The sequence below is a fragment of the Nannospalax galili genome, unplaced genomic scaffold (assembly GCF_000622305.1).
Source record: "Nannospalax galili isolate Female #2095 unplaced genomic scaffold, S.galili_v1.0 scaffold406, whole genome shotgun sequence".
NCBI classification, from domain to species: domain Eukaryota; kingdom Metazoa; phylum Chordata; class Mammalia; order Rodentia; family Spalacidae; genus Nannospalax; species Nannospalax galili.
Genome location: NW_008357033.1, coordinates 4,563,306 through 4,575,463, shown reverse-complemented (window position 1 = coordinate 4,575,463; position 12,158 = coordinate 4,563,306). Strand labels below are relative to the sequence as shown.

The following is a 12,158-nucleotide window of genomic DNA, read 5'->3' as shown; positions in this document are numbered from 1 at the left end:
CCTGCCTTTGCCTCCTGAGTGCTGGGATTAAAGGCGTGTGCCACCACACCCAGCTGTTCTCTGCACATGCTCCTGCCATTTTGCAAAGCCTGTACCACTTTATGTACTCTGATATAAATAAACCTATTCTTCCCAAGTAGACTGTCTCAGGTATTGCATTATAGCTGATTAATACATGGAGATTCTGATTTTGCTAGATAGCAGATTTGGAGATGATAGCAAATGGTACTTCTCACATGTCCCGTAGATCCGGGCAGACTGCACAGAGGACTGTGTACAGATTGTCGTAACAGCATGAGTCCCTCTTTATCCAACAATTTTAAGATCTTGGCTTTGGGGACTTTCATATAAAAAAACTACTGTGCAGTTATTTCATTTGCTTTTTTTTTTTTTTTTTGGGTCTTTTTGAGACAGGGTCCCCCTGTAGCCCCAGCTGTCCTGTCATTTGCTTTTTAAATAGCAGGTGTCTCTTCTAATAGGAAGATAATAAGAATAGGGAAAATTTTGTAATTCAAAATTATCCACCTCTCTTCCGAGACTCATCACTTTTTGGTCTCTCCAGTTTCTGACTCCCATCCAAATTCTTTTCCATTTACATCTTCAGTGGGGTGTACATGCATAAGTGCCTGAAGATTCTGCAGGTCTTCCAAATGGGATATCAGCCCAACCCCATCCTTAAGTCTTCAGTGTCTTTACATCAGTTTCACCCAAAGAAATAGAAAAAAGATGGGCATGGTGGCTCATGCCTTTAAATACCAGCACTCTGGAGGCATAGGGAGGAGGGTCTCTGTGAGTTCCAGGTCAGCTAGGGCTGGCTATATAGTGAGACCCTGTCTCAACAGAAAAAGAGGAAATAACCAAAGGTGACCACTCTCCTGGTGCCGAGTTCTACAATCAGGAAAATGCAGGACTAATTCTGTGTACCATAAAAAGACAGGTGAGACGTTAGTTCCTCTGTTAAAAGTAGTCCCGCAGATACTGTACTATTATCGGGGGCTGACTCCTGCCTTCCCATACCCAGTCAGGGTAATTGAAGTGATGCTATGTTGGCTTTTGCAATGGTGAAAACATCCGTTTCTCAGCATTGTACATCAAGACTGCTTCTGAGGTGTAACAGAAAACAGAGTTTTCAGTCAGGAAGTCAAGGAAGACATAGCTTTCTTTTTCTTAACAGGTGAGCATTTACAATTCTGTCTCCTTGCACTTCAATCATTGGTATACATGAACACAAGCTTTCCAGCCACTGCAGCAGTCAAGCAGACTGAGGCAGGGTGTAAGAAGGCTAACTTTCAGCTCTACTGGTCTTGGAACTCTTAAAGCAGTGACTTCCATACCTAACCACAGCCTTTGATACGGGGTACACGTGTTCTCTGTGCCCTCATCACAGGTACACAGGTGTGATGGTATGGGAAGAAACAGAAGGGGTGGGATTCCAGCCTCCGCTCCTACCTTCTGCGTCCAGCACCGGGCATTCTGAGGGCCAGAGGCTTGGTTCTGACACCTCCCAGAGGGAGCCTCCCGGTCCCGCTCCCGACCCCGCCCTTGTTCAGGCTCCGGGATCCTAGGTCACAAAGGCTGTTGCCAGGCGCCAGGTGGAAAAAAGATGCGGCCACTACTCTGGAGCGTACGATCCGCGGAGGTGAGCTCCCGGCCCGGATGGTGATGATGGGACCGGGCCTGGGCTCCCACCGCTGTCCCGGCCTCGGTCAGGGCCGTATGTCCCCCGCTCCCAGGGAGGGACTTCCCGGGAGACAAGCCTGTTCTCCAAGCACTCTAGCCACTAGAGATCTGTTTACAGTTCACGAGGACCTCAGCTGCACTTCGGCGTTGCCTTCCCCTTTCCCAGGTGGGAAAATTGAGGAACAGGGCTCCTAAGAAGGAAGCAGCCTATAGAAGCCTTTGAGGGCAGAACCAGGTGTTCCCTTTGTGGGAGGAGTTAGTAGAGGAGCTTGTACGGACTCTTATGTTCAGCCCCTCTTGGAATAGATGAAGGTGATTCCACTAGCGCTGGAGGCTGAGGCAGACCAATTTTTATTTAAACCTTGTGTGTAGTGGAAGGACCTGGGGTCAAATTCTTCTCATTTCATGTTGGTTTAGGCTCTATTTCTTCTTAGGGGATGAGTCTAGAAAAGGATCTCTCTATATACTTTAATGTTCAGAGGAGTAATGCTCTCTGCTCTACCTTGTCAGGGTAGTGCACCATTGGCTTCCTCTTGGATTTATTTCATTTTTCTCTAGACAAGGTTTTACCCTGTCCTGTTTTAGCCTCTTAAGTGCTGGGCTAGTAGCATCCAGCTTGGACATATGCTCTTAAGTTCAAGGCATCAAGCATCATGGGAAGACTTTCATTGGCAGTTTGGAGTAGTTATTTAGCATTTAGTGACAGTTTCTCATTCTAAGGCAGCCCAGATATTTGAACTTAGAAACTTGGAAAAGTACAGCATTGATTACAGAAACGTATCAGTGGTGGAATCAGAAAATTTCCATTATACTAATCACTGTCAAAGGGCATTTTTGTTTTGAAATGTCACCAACAGTTGTTTAAAATTGAACCTCACTGTCTCAGTGAAGTCAAATACCTGATGGAATGTGCTGCTATTAGTTTTTGTGGTAGAGGCAGAAGGGACAGAGAAATATACTTGGCTGGAAAGAAAGGGACCAGCAATCTCCTTTACCACTATAGGTAGATGCTTAAAAATGTTACTGAATTCAGTAAAACTTTTTTTTTTTTAAATATTTTATTTAAGCCAGGCGTGGTGGCACACACCTTTAATCCCAGAACTCACAAGGCAGAGGCAGGCGGGTCTCTGTGAGTTCAAGGCCAGCCTGGTCTACATAGTGAATTCCAGAACAGCTGGGGCTACAGGGAGACCGTCTCAAAAAGACCAAAAAGAAATTTTATTTATGTGTACGCATGTATTGCCTGCATGTGGGTAAGTACACCCGTGTCGTGCAATGCCTGCAGAGGACAGAAGAGGCTGTCGGATCCCCTGGAACTGGAGTTACAGACAGTTGTTAGCTGCCATGTGGGTGCTGGGATTCAAACCTGGGTCTTCTGCAAGAACAGTCAGTGTTCTTAACCGCTGAGCCATCTCTCCAGCCCAAATTCAGTAAAACTCTTTACTGTCAATTTTGAATAATGGAAAATTCACATCTACTTGGATAAATTTTGAGCTAACAATATTTTCCTAGCCCTTACCTTGACAAAGAAAAATCAAGGTCTCAGCCATTGAGTATTTCATACTTGAAAAACCAGTATTCACACCTATAGGAAAAAATGAACAAATCTTAAAGACTGGGCTTTGAAAACCCCCTTGTAGCATGTGTAATTCCTCCAAGATGGTACATAGTTGCCTAGGGCTGTAGAGCTCTTCTCTTGTAGTAGAAAACATAAGCTTTTAGGGCCAAGAAGAGATTTTCTCCATATTTTAAAAAAAGATTTATTGTATATGTGTTTGTGTCTGTCCACATGTGCAAAGGTGCCCAAGGACGCAAGAAGAGGGTGTTGGATCCCCTGGAGCTGTACTTATAGGCAGTTGTGAGCATGCCTCATGTGGGTGCAGGGAACCCAAATCAGGTCCTCTGAAGTAGCAAGTGATCTTAACTGGAGACACCTCTCCAGTATGTTTTATGGTTTTTTTTTCTGTTTGCTTTTTTGAGACATGGTCTCTCTGTGGCCCCAAGCTGGCCTGAAACTCGCTCTGTGGATCAGGCTGGCCTCAAATTTCTAACAATTCTCCTGCATCTGCCTCTCAAGCGCTGAGATTACAGGCATGAATCATTATGCCTGAAAAGTTTTTTTTTGTTTGTTTTTTGTTTTGCTTTTTTGTTGTTTTGTCTCTATAATGAATAGTGAAAACTGGAGGTTGCCTAAAAGGAACACTGAAAAGTAGTTTGCAAACCATAAGGTGCAATAGAATCTTTTAGAGGGTTTGTATGTGCAGATTTCTAGGCCCCACTCCAAATTTCTAATTCTGTATGTCTGAGGTGGGGCCCAAGGACTTGTGTTTCTACTAAATTCCTAATGATGTTGAACAAATCCAGGGGTCACACTTTGAGAACCTCTAATGGAGTTCCAATCACAAATGCTTGTAAGGCTGAGTTTCTTCTAATCTCATATCATATAGGAAGGTCTTATCATGAAGTCTAGCAGCCTGTGCCACCCAGAGGCACTGATTGAGGTACTCCATTTTTAGACAAATCCATCTCATCTGTAGATGAGTTAGCTTTCCTGTTTGTAAAAGGCTTACTGAAGTTTAATACAGCAGTTGCCACATTATCTGTTGCCACCCTCTGTTTCCCTTTACCAAGTCACCAATACTCTGTCATCTACTGGTATCTGTTCAATGGGAACCACTAAGTTTAAGTCAGTGGTAAGACAGACGTGAATTTGTTCAGGTCCACTCCCACCCCCCACCCCCACCCCAAAAAAAGCACAGCAGGGAAATCCATGTCTCATTCTTCTTCTTTAGGACTGTCAATGGCAGCATACCAGCTCTGGTCACCATGGACCCCACTGGATGAGAGCTTCCAATGGCTGCGGCACACGTCACCTACTCCTTCCTCCAAACACCCATTTAGGGGCTCCCCTTGTTTCCCCCACACTCCTTCTGACCTCGAAGTGCAGCTGTGCTTTCAAGAAGTCACTCTAGTCCTAGACAGCCCACTTGTGGAAACTGGAGAGAGCCCCAAGCTACCCTGCCACACACCAGAGTTCCGAACCGCAAACAACAAAAAAGGAATGGTCTGGAAGCCCCAGCCCGTCCGCCTCAGTGGAGTAGATTCTGTCTTTGGCAGGGTCATCACAGCTCAGCCACCCAAGTGGACTGGGACCTTCAGAGTTTCAGACAAGTCAGCTTTTTGCAAAATTATCAGCAGAGAGCACCAGTGGCCTACTGGACTTAAGGAGCCTCAGATTCAGATGACAGTGACTATGTGCAAACAGATGCTCCGCTCTATCCTCTTGCTGTATGCGACATACAAAAAGTGCACCTTTGCCTTGCAACATTCCAAGTAAAGGGTTCCCACCTGACCCCAGTTCTCCAAACCATGCTCTCTGGTATGTACCGAAAGCTTACACAGACCTGTCCATGTGAATCAAACTGACATCACGCCAGATATTTTGCTTTTCTGTCAAATAGTGACAATTGAGGAGTTCCTCTCCTCCTTTTCTCTCTAAAAATGACCAATGATACTGAACAAGGAAGTCATTTCCATTGTAAAGTTGAAGGGCCATTTAAAAGTCAAACTAACATTGACGTGTACATGTGGTAAAGAAACAAATCATATAAACCAACCAGCCTAGTGTGCATGCAAATACTTAAGATGAAGATGAGCTAGGGAACAAAAGAAACACCAAGAAAAGACATGGATTTCTGTGTACCAGAGGATGAAGGGGTCAAAACATCTTTATGTGAGATAAGGACTAGTTAAAAAAATACCCTTCCCCCATCAAGGAAAAAAAAAAAGAGAACAGCAGCAAACCTAACCCCACAACTCTAATACCAATGTGGATAAAAAATTAACAAATATTAATCTTTACAGCCTGACAAGCAAGAACTTGATAGCAGCGTTTGGACTGGGTTTTCTGGCAGAAGATAGGCGATTCGGCATTTTACCTCCTGATGTTCTAATTCTAATAAACTACAAGTATTTTGTATGATTCTTACAACTAGATTCTAGGCATAATTCAGAATGTGGAAATGAATACTATATATACATAGGAAGTCAGTATAAGTTTGATGATGTGGGTTTTGTTGTTTGGTTGGTTGGTTGAGACAGGGATTCTCTGTAGCTCCAGCTGGCCTGGAACTCGCTATATAGACCAGGTTGGCCTTGAACTCACAGAGATCCACCTGCCTCTGCTGGGATTAAAGGCATGCACCACCAGGCCTGGCTGTGATTTTTTTTTGGGGGGGGGGTCTTTTTGAGACAGGATCTTCCTGTAGCCCCAACTGGCCTTGAACTCACAAAGATCTGCCTGCCTCTGCCTCCTGCCTCCCAAATGCCGGGATTAAAGGCATGTACATGCCCAGCTGTGTTTTGTTTTATATTAAAAAATTTTAACTGGAAAAAAAAAGTTAAAAAGGGGTCTGGAAGAACCAACTCTTGTAAGTTCTCTCACCTCCAGGTGTGCACCATGGCTCCCATGTGACCCCACAAATACAAACACAAACATTAAATGTTTAAAAATTAAAAGGAAGTCAAAATATTCTTTCCGACTTTCTTTGGTCTCTGACAAGGTCAAGTCACTCCTCTAGAAAGATCACAAAGATCATCTTAATCACAAATGAATAGTTCTTATAATTGGGGACATGATTTTAGCCAGAAGAACTATGTTGACACCAGTCTGAGTACAAAAACCTCAACTCGATTCCACCTAACCCTTGAATAATGAAAGACATCTAAAAAGAATAGGTAGCTGAAGCAAAACTTAGAATTTATTTGTAAAGTTAGCATAAGCCTAAAATCTAGAACAAATAAAAAATTTTAAAGTAGTTCTCAGAATCATGACCCTGATGTTTACTTTGCAGTGTAGCACTGCCATATGTATCCAAACCATTGAAAGATGCTACACACTGGACTCCTGAGCCAGGGACCTAGATGCAATTAGACAATCTGTGAAATCCAGTTAATTAAATAAAAAGCCTTTCTTCAAGGACAAAACAGGATGCTTCTGTCCTGTTGTCTTCAGACAACAGACTTCAAACCTTCAACAGAAAATGCTAAGAGGCTGCCAGAGATGGGGAAGGGGTAGCAGCATTCCAGGGTCAATCAGAGCTGTCATCAGTTTCATCACTATCTTTCTCCTTTTCTCCATCACTTGCTTCATCTTCGTCACTATCCTAAGGGACAAAGACAAAGTACTTTAGGCAGATTCTTGCAACCTAGCTCTCACAGATGTACCACTATACAGTCTTCATTCTTAAAATCAATGCTTTATGGGGCTGGAGAGATGGTTCAGTGGTTAAGAGCACTGATGGCTCTTGCAGAGGACCCAGGTCCGATTCCTAGAACCCACATGGTGGCTATGAACTGTCCTTAACTCCAGTTCCAGGGAAATCCGAAGCTCTCTTCTGACCTCCACGGCACTGCATAACACAGGTGTACTCACATACATGCAGGCAATATACTCATACACATAAAATAATAAAATATTTTTAAAAATCAATGATTTATTTATTTTTATTTTGGTCTTTTTGAGACAAGGACTCCCTGTAGCCTCAGCTGGCCCGGAACTCACTATGTAGACCATGCTGGCCTCACTCTTGCAGAGATCTGCCTACCTCTGCCTGCCTCCTGAGTGCTGGGATTAAAGGCATGCACTACCATGCCCAGCTTCAATGCTGTATTTAAAAACATTAGTTAAGGTAAAGCAGAAGTTCTCTCCCCCTTGACCCTCTTCCTTCCTCTTTCCTCCATCCTCCTCCTCCCCCTCTTCCCCCTCCTCTTCTTTTAAATTTTTTTTTTGAGACAAGGTCTTATGTAGCCGAGGCTGGTCTCAAACTCACTATGTTAACAAGTATAACCTTGAACCCATGTTCCTTCTGCTTCTACCTCCCAAGTAGAGCAGGTATGTTTCTGGGTTACAGGTGTGTTCCACCATGCCTTGCTGGAGGTTTTCCCACTTATTTTTGAGATAAAATTATGCTATATGCCTCAGGCAGGCCTCAAAATTACAGTCCTCCTATATCAGCTTCCTAAATGCTGGGATTAGAGGCATGTACCACCAAACCTGGCTCCCCTATTATTCTTGACAAGGACTGTAAGCCAAGAGAGAAGGCCTTTTCAACTTTTTTGTTGTTGTTTTGTTTTTTAAAGACAGTCTCACTGTGTATCCTAGAACTCCTAAGTAGACCAGACTGGCCTCAAATTCAAAGAACTGCCTCCCTCTGCCTCTTCCCTATGAATGCTGATATTAAAGGTGTATGTACCACTATTCCCAGCCTCAGGTCATTTTGATATAGAATCATTTGCAACCGAACCAAACTTACATGACATAAGCCAGAGCTCTCCAGCTCTTCTTCAGGAATAAGACACAGGAATAAAGAAAGTTACATTAGGGTTCATTATAGAACAAACATGAGTAGGTAGTACAAGGCTAAAGCAAGAGGATTCTAAGTTCAAGGCCAATCTGGGCTACATAGCAAGACCCTATATAAACAAGTATATAAATAAATAACTGTGTGTATGTGTGTGTATTCTATGTACAAAGTAGTAGTTATTACCAGTCCTGGAATATTCCAACAGGAATCCAGAATAAATTTGTCTGGTTTGTGCCTCTACTAGAAAAGGTTTGCTTAGGAGAAGGTATAGGCTACTTCAATTCCTTATGAGAACAAGGTGGAAGAGGCCTGTTACAGAACTAAAACAGAACCATCTCTGTCTTTTTGCACCTTTTTGCAGCTTCCAAACAGCAAGGATTTTTCTAGCTAAATTTCTTGGCATCCAGAACTCAAATGAACTGGAGTAAAATTTGATGTGCAAAGTTTTACTTAGTGTTCTTTATATTCACAAAAGCATCAGTCCACGGAAAAGAATGAGGATCTGTTTATTTCACTCCTCTGTGATGGCAACCTGTCTAGGCTTCTGCTTTTTTCAAATGCTTTCAGATTTCCATTTTTGCATGTTAAATCAGGTTGTAATGGCCAGGCATGGTGGTGCATACCTTTAATCCCAACACTCAGGAGGCAGAGGCAGGCAGATCTCTCTTCTCTGTGAGTTCAAGTGTCTACATAGTGAGATGTCTGTCTCAAAAAGAAAAAATAAGGCCGGGCATGGTGACGCATGTGGAGGCAGAGGCAGGCGGATCTCCATGAGTTCAAGACCAGCCTGGTCTACATAGTGAGTTCCAGGACAGCTGGAGCTACAGGGAGACCCTGACCAAAAAAAAAAGAACATTGAAATGGTCTAACTCATCTTTTCAACACAGATATGCTGATCTTTTCCCTTCTCCCTTCTAGAATGGTTTCATACACAGGACCAAGCAAATGGGAAGATGTATAAGAGAAGGCAAATTCTCCTTGCTTTGGTGCAGGGATTCAATTCTCCTTGCTTTGGTGCAGGACTTGTGCATGCTAAGCACATGCTCCACCACTGAATTCTAACTCTCAGCCCATTGTACAGAAATTGCAGATACCTCTGTTGCTTTGCTCTTTGAGACCTGGGATGCTGTGCCATCCTCACTGTCTTCTGCACTGCTCTCCTGGGAAGGGGAATGCTGGGAAATAATCTCTTCACCCTAAATGCAGACAGAGACAAAAGGTGGGTTACAATGAGCACATTTATGGTTGGGGGAAGGCTGAGTTTATAAATAATACAGAGGAAATATTCTAGCCATTCAAAATAGCTATCAGCTTCTGATCTAGCATTTAGTGAAAGGGTATTCAGTTCCAGGTTTCTGAGATGCCTGTGGCACCGGATATGCAATTCTAAGGAAAGTCTAGTTTTGTATTTTAGTGTCACACTAGACTTTCCAAGACCAGACTGTCTCTTTCAGTTAATGCTAAGTATGGATTTAACATTTTCCCAAAGCCTGGGGTTTAATCAGCACTTAGGAGGCTGAGCCAGGAGAATCAAGAGTTTGAGGCTAGTATTAACTACATAGTGAGGTCCAGTTGCCAAAAATTATAAATAAAACAAAAATTTCTCAATATCTTAAGGTTTATGAGTACCACACACCAACCATAAATAGCCATATCTGTATGAGTCTGCAGAATTGCATGGGCTCAAATCATGGCTCCACTAACTCAATGACAAATATAAGTTGCTATTCTGAGCTTCACTTTTCCCAAACAAGAGAATCTACTTCATATGGCTGACTTGAAGAGAGAAAGCTAATCTTCTGTTCTATTCTTTTCATATATAACATAAAACTCTGCTAGCTGGGTTAGAGATGGGTCAGCAGTTAAAAGCACTGGCTGCTCTTGCAGAGGACCTGGGTTCAGTTCCCAGCACTCACATGGCAGCTCACAACCACCTGTAACTCCAGTTCCCTCCTCTGGCCCCTGTGGGTTCTGGCACACATACAGTACACACAAACTCATACAAGCATACATGCATGCACATAAAAAATAAAAAACCCAGCTGGGCGTGGCACGCCTTTAATCCCAGCACTCGGGAGGCAGAGGCAGGTGGATCTCTGTGAGTTCAAGGCCAGCCTGGTCTACATAGTGAGTTCCAGGACAGCTGGGGCTATAGGGAGACCCTGTCACAAAAAGACATAAATAAATAAATAAATAAATAAATAAATAAATAAATAAATAAATACCCAAACTCAGCAAGTGTAAGCAGAATAAGGAGGATCTGAACTTTGAAAGTGAACAATGCTTGGGGCTGCAGAGATGGTTCAGCGGTTAAGAGAACTGGCTGTTCTTGCAGAGGACCTGGGTTTGATTCCCATCACACACATGGTAGCTAACAACTGTCCTAACTCCAGTCACAGGAGATCCGACACCCTCTTCTGACCTCCACAGGCAATGCATGACATGGGTGCACCTACATACATGCAGGCAGTACACTCATACACATAAAAATAATAAGGCTGGGGTGGAGAGATGGCTCAGCTCTTAAGAGCACTGACTGGTCTTGCAAGAGGACCTGGGTACGATTCCCAGTACCCACATGGCAGCTACAAACCATCCTTAATTCCAGTTCCAGGGGACTCCGAAGCCCTCTTCTGACCTCCTTGGCATTGCACGACACGGGTGCACTCACATACATGCAGGCAATAAATACCTCATACACATAAAATAAAAATAATAAAATATTAAAAATAAATAAATAAGGCCAAGCATGGTGGTGCACACCTGTAGTCCCAGCATTTGGGAGGCAGAGGCAGGTGGATCTCTGTGAGTTCAAGGCCAGCCTGGTCTACATAACAAGTTCTAGGCCAACTGGGGTTACAGGGAGACCCTGTCTCAAAATGACCCCCTCCCTGCCAAAAAAAAAAAAACTATCAGGCAACTGAAAGATCCTAGAAATCCTCATTTGTGAAAATTAGAGAGCATTTTCAGTAAGACAGACTCGCTTAGGAAAAAAATTCAGAAAGTCTGTCCACATATGAAAATGTTATGAATCTGGCTTCAGCAGAACTTACAAGTGCCCCTCTGGCATGGAGAAAGACTTGTACTGATTTGGTTCCTCCCTGTTTAAATCCATGGTATATTTTGGCACCTTTGCTGATTGGACTGAGGGTTGTAGCCTATGCCCAGGGCCAATGAGCAATGTGCCTTAACTATATAAACAGCCATAGACATAAATAGTCTATTTTTTTTTTCTCCTACTAGGTTCTCACACATGCTAGGCCTGAGTTCTACCTCTAGCCTTTATTTACTTTTTATTTTGTGGAAGTTTCACTAAATTGGTCAGGCTGATCTTGAACTTACTCTGTAGCCCAGACAGACATTAAACTTCTGATTCTCTTGCCTCAGTCTCCCAAGTAGCTGGGATTATAAGCCTGTGCTGCAGGCCTAGCTAAAAGCAGTCTTATTAGGAAAACAGGCTTGGGTGATCTATCTTATATTTCTTCTGATACACTTACGCAGAATGGGAGTGGGAGCTTATCACTGGTGATTCAAAGGCTTACCTGCAAATCTCGGTTTTTTAGATTACCCATCCAGAAAGCCTCTGTACAATTGTTGAGGACAATCATGGCTTTGACTCTGCAGACTAACAACTCCAGTGACTTTTTGAGTAAAGGCACATGTTTGGTGAGTCTTGTGTCCTGGTGAATCTGAGGGGAAATAAATCAATCATCTAGGTTTATCATAGTGTTTTCATATTTCTGTACACAAATGTCTGAATTCCTCATAACCTGAGCAGTAAGAGCAGATGCTCAGCCCATGTAGTCCAGAAACATGTCCCAAACAACAGTAGTTTGATACTTCAAAAACAATGTCAGCTAAAAAACTGAAGACTAGAATAGTTACCATCAATGCCTCTAGGTTCCTCTTTATAAGCTCTACTGATTAATCATCAATGAATTTACCTAAGATATGTCCAATGATTAATTAAACAAAAAAGTAGCTCTAGCTGGGCGTGGTGGCGCACACCTTTGATCCCAGCATTCAGGAGGCAGAGGCAGAGGCAGGCAGATCTCTGTGAGTTCAAGGCCAGCTTGGTCTACATAGTGAGTTCCAGGACAGCTGGGGCTATAG

At 43.2% G+C, this 12,158-nt stretch overlaps 2 protein-coding genes across 4 annotated transcripts in view; one reads left to right on the top strand and one right to left on the bottom strand.

The window, feature by feature from the left end:
* Positions 1 to 1,786: 1,786 nt before the first annotated feature.
* On the top strand, positions 1,787 to 5,303 carry Fancd2os (FANCD2 opposite strand). Its single transcript, XM_008854868.2, has 2 exons — positions 1,787 to 1,846; positions 4,473 to 5,303. Exon 2 carries the CDS (start codon positions 4,481 to 4,483, stop codon positions 5,015 to 5,017), a length of 537 nt encoding a protein of 178 aa, XP_008853090.1. The 5' UTR covers positions 1,787 to 1,846; positions 4,473 to 4,480; the 3' UTR covers positions 5,018 to 5,303.
* A 774-nt stretch (positions 5,304 to 6,077) lies between these two features.
* Positions 6,078 to 12,158, bottom strand: part of Fancd2 (FA complementation group D2) — a 110,966-nt gene continuing 104,885 nt past the window's right edge. For 2 of the 3 annotated variants that reach the window (XM_029557035.1, XM_017794818.2), the window contains 3 exons: positions 11,588 to 11,734; positions 9,140 to 9,241; positions 6,079 to 6,845 (listed from right to left, as the gene is read on the bottom strand). In XM_029557035.1, the coding sequence (XP_029412895.1) occupies positions 6,771 to 6,845; positions 9,140 to 9,241; positions 11,588 to 11,734 (324 nt within the window). In that variant the 3' untranslated portion in view covers positions 6,079 to 6,770. Of the gene's footprint in view, positions 6,846 to 9,139; positions 9,242 to 11,587; positions 11,735 to 12,158 lie in introns of all 3 variants that reach the window. The other variant, XM_029557036.1, reaches the window with a different exon arrangement.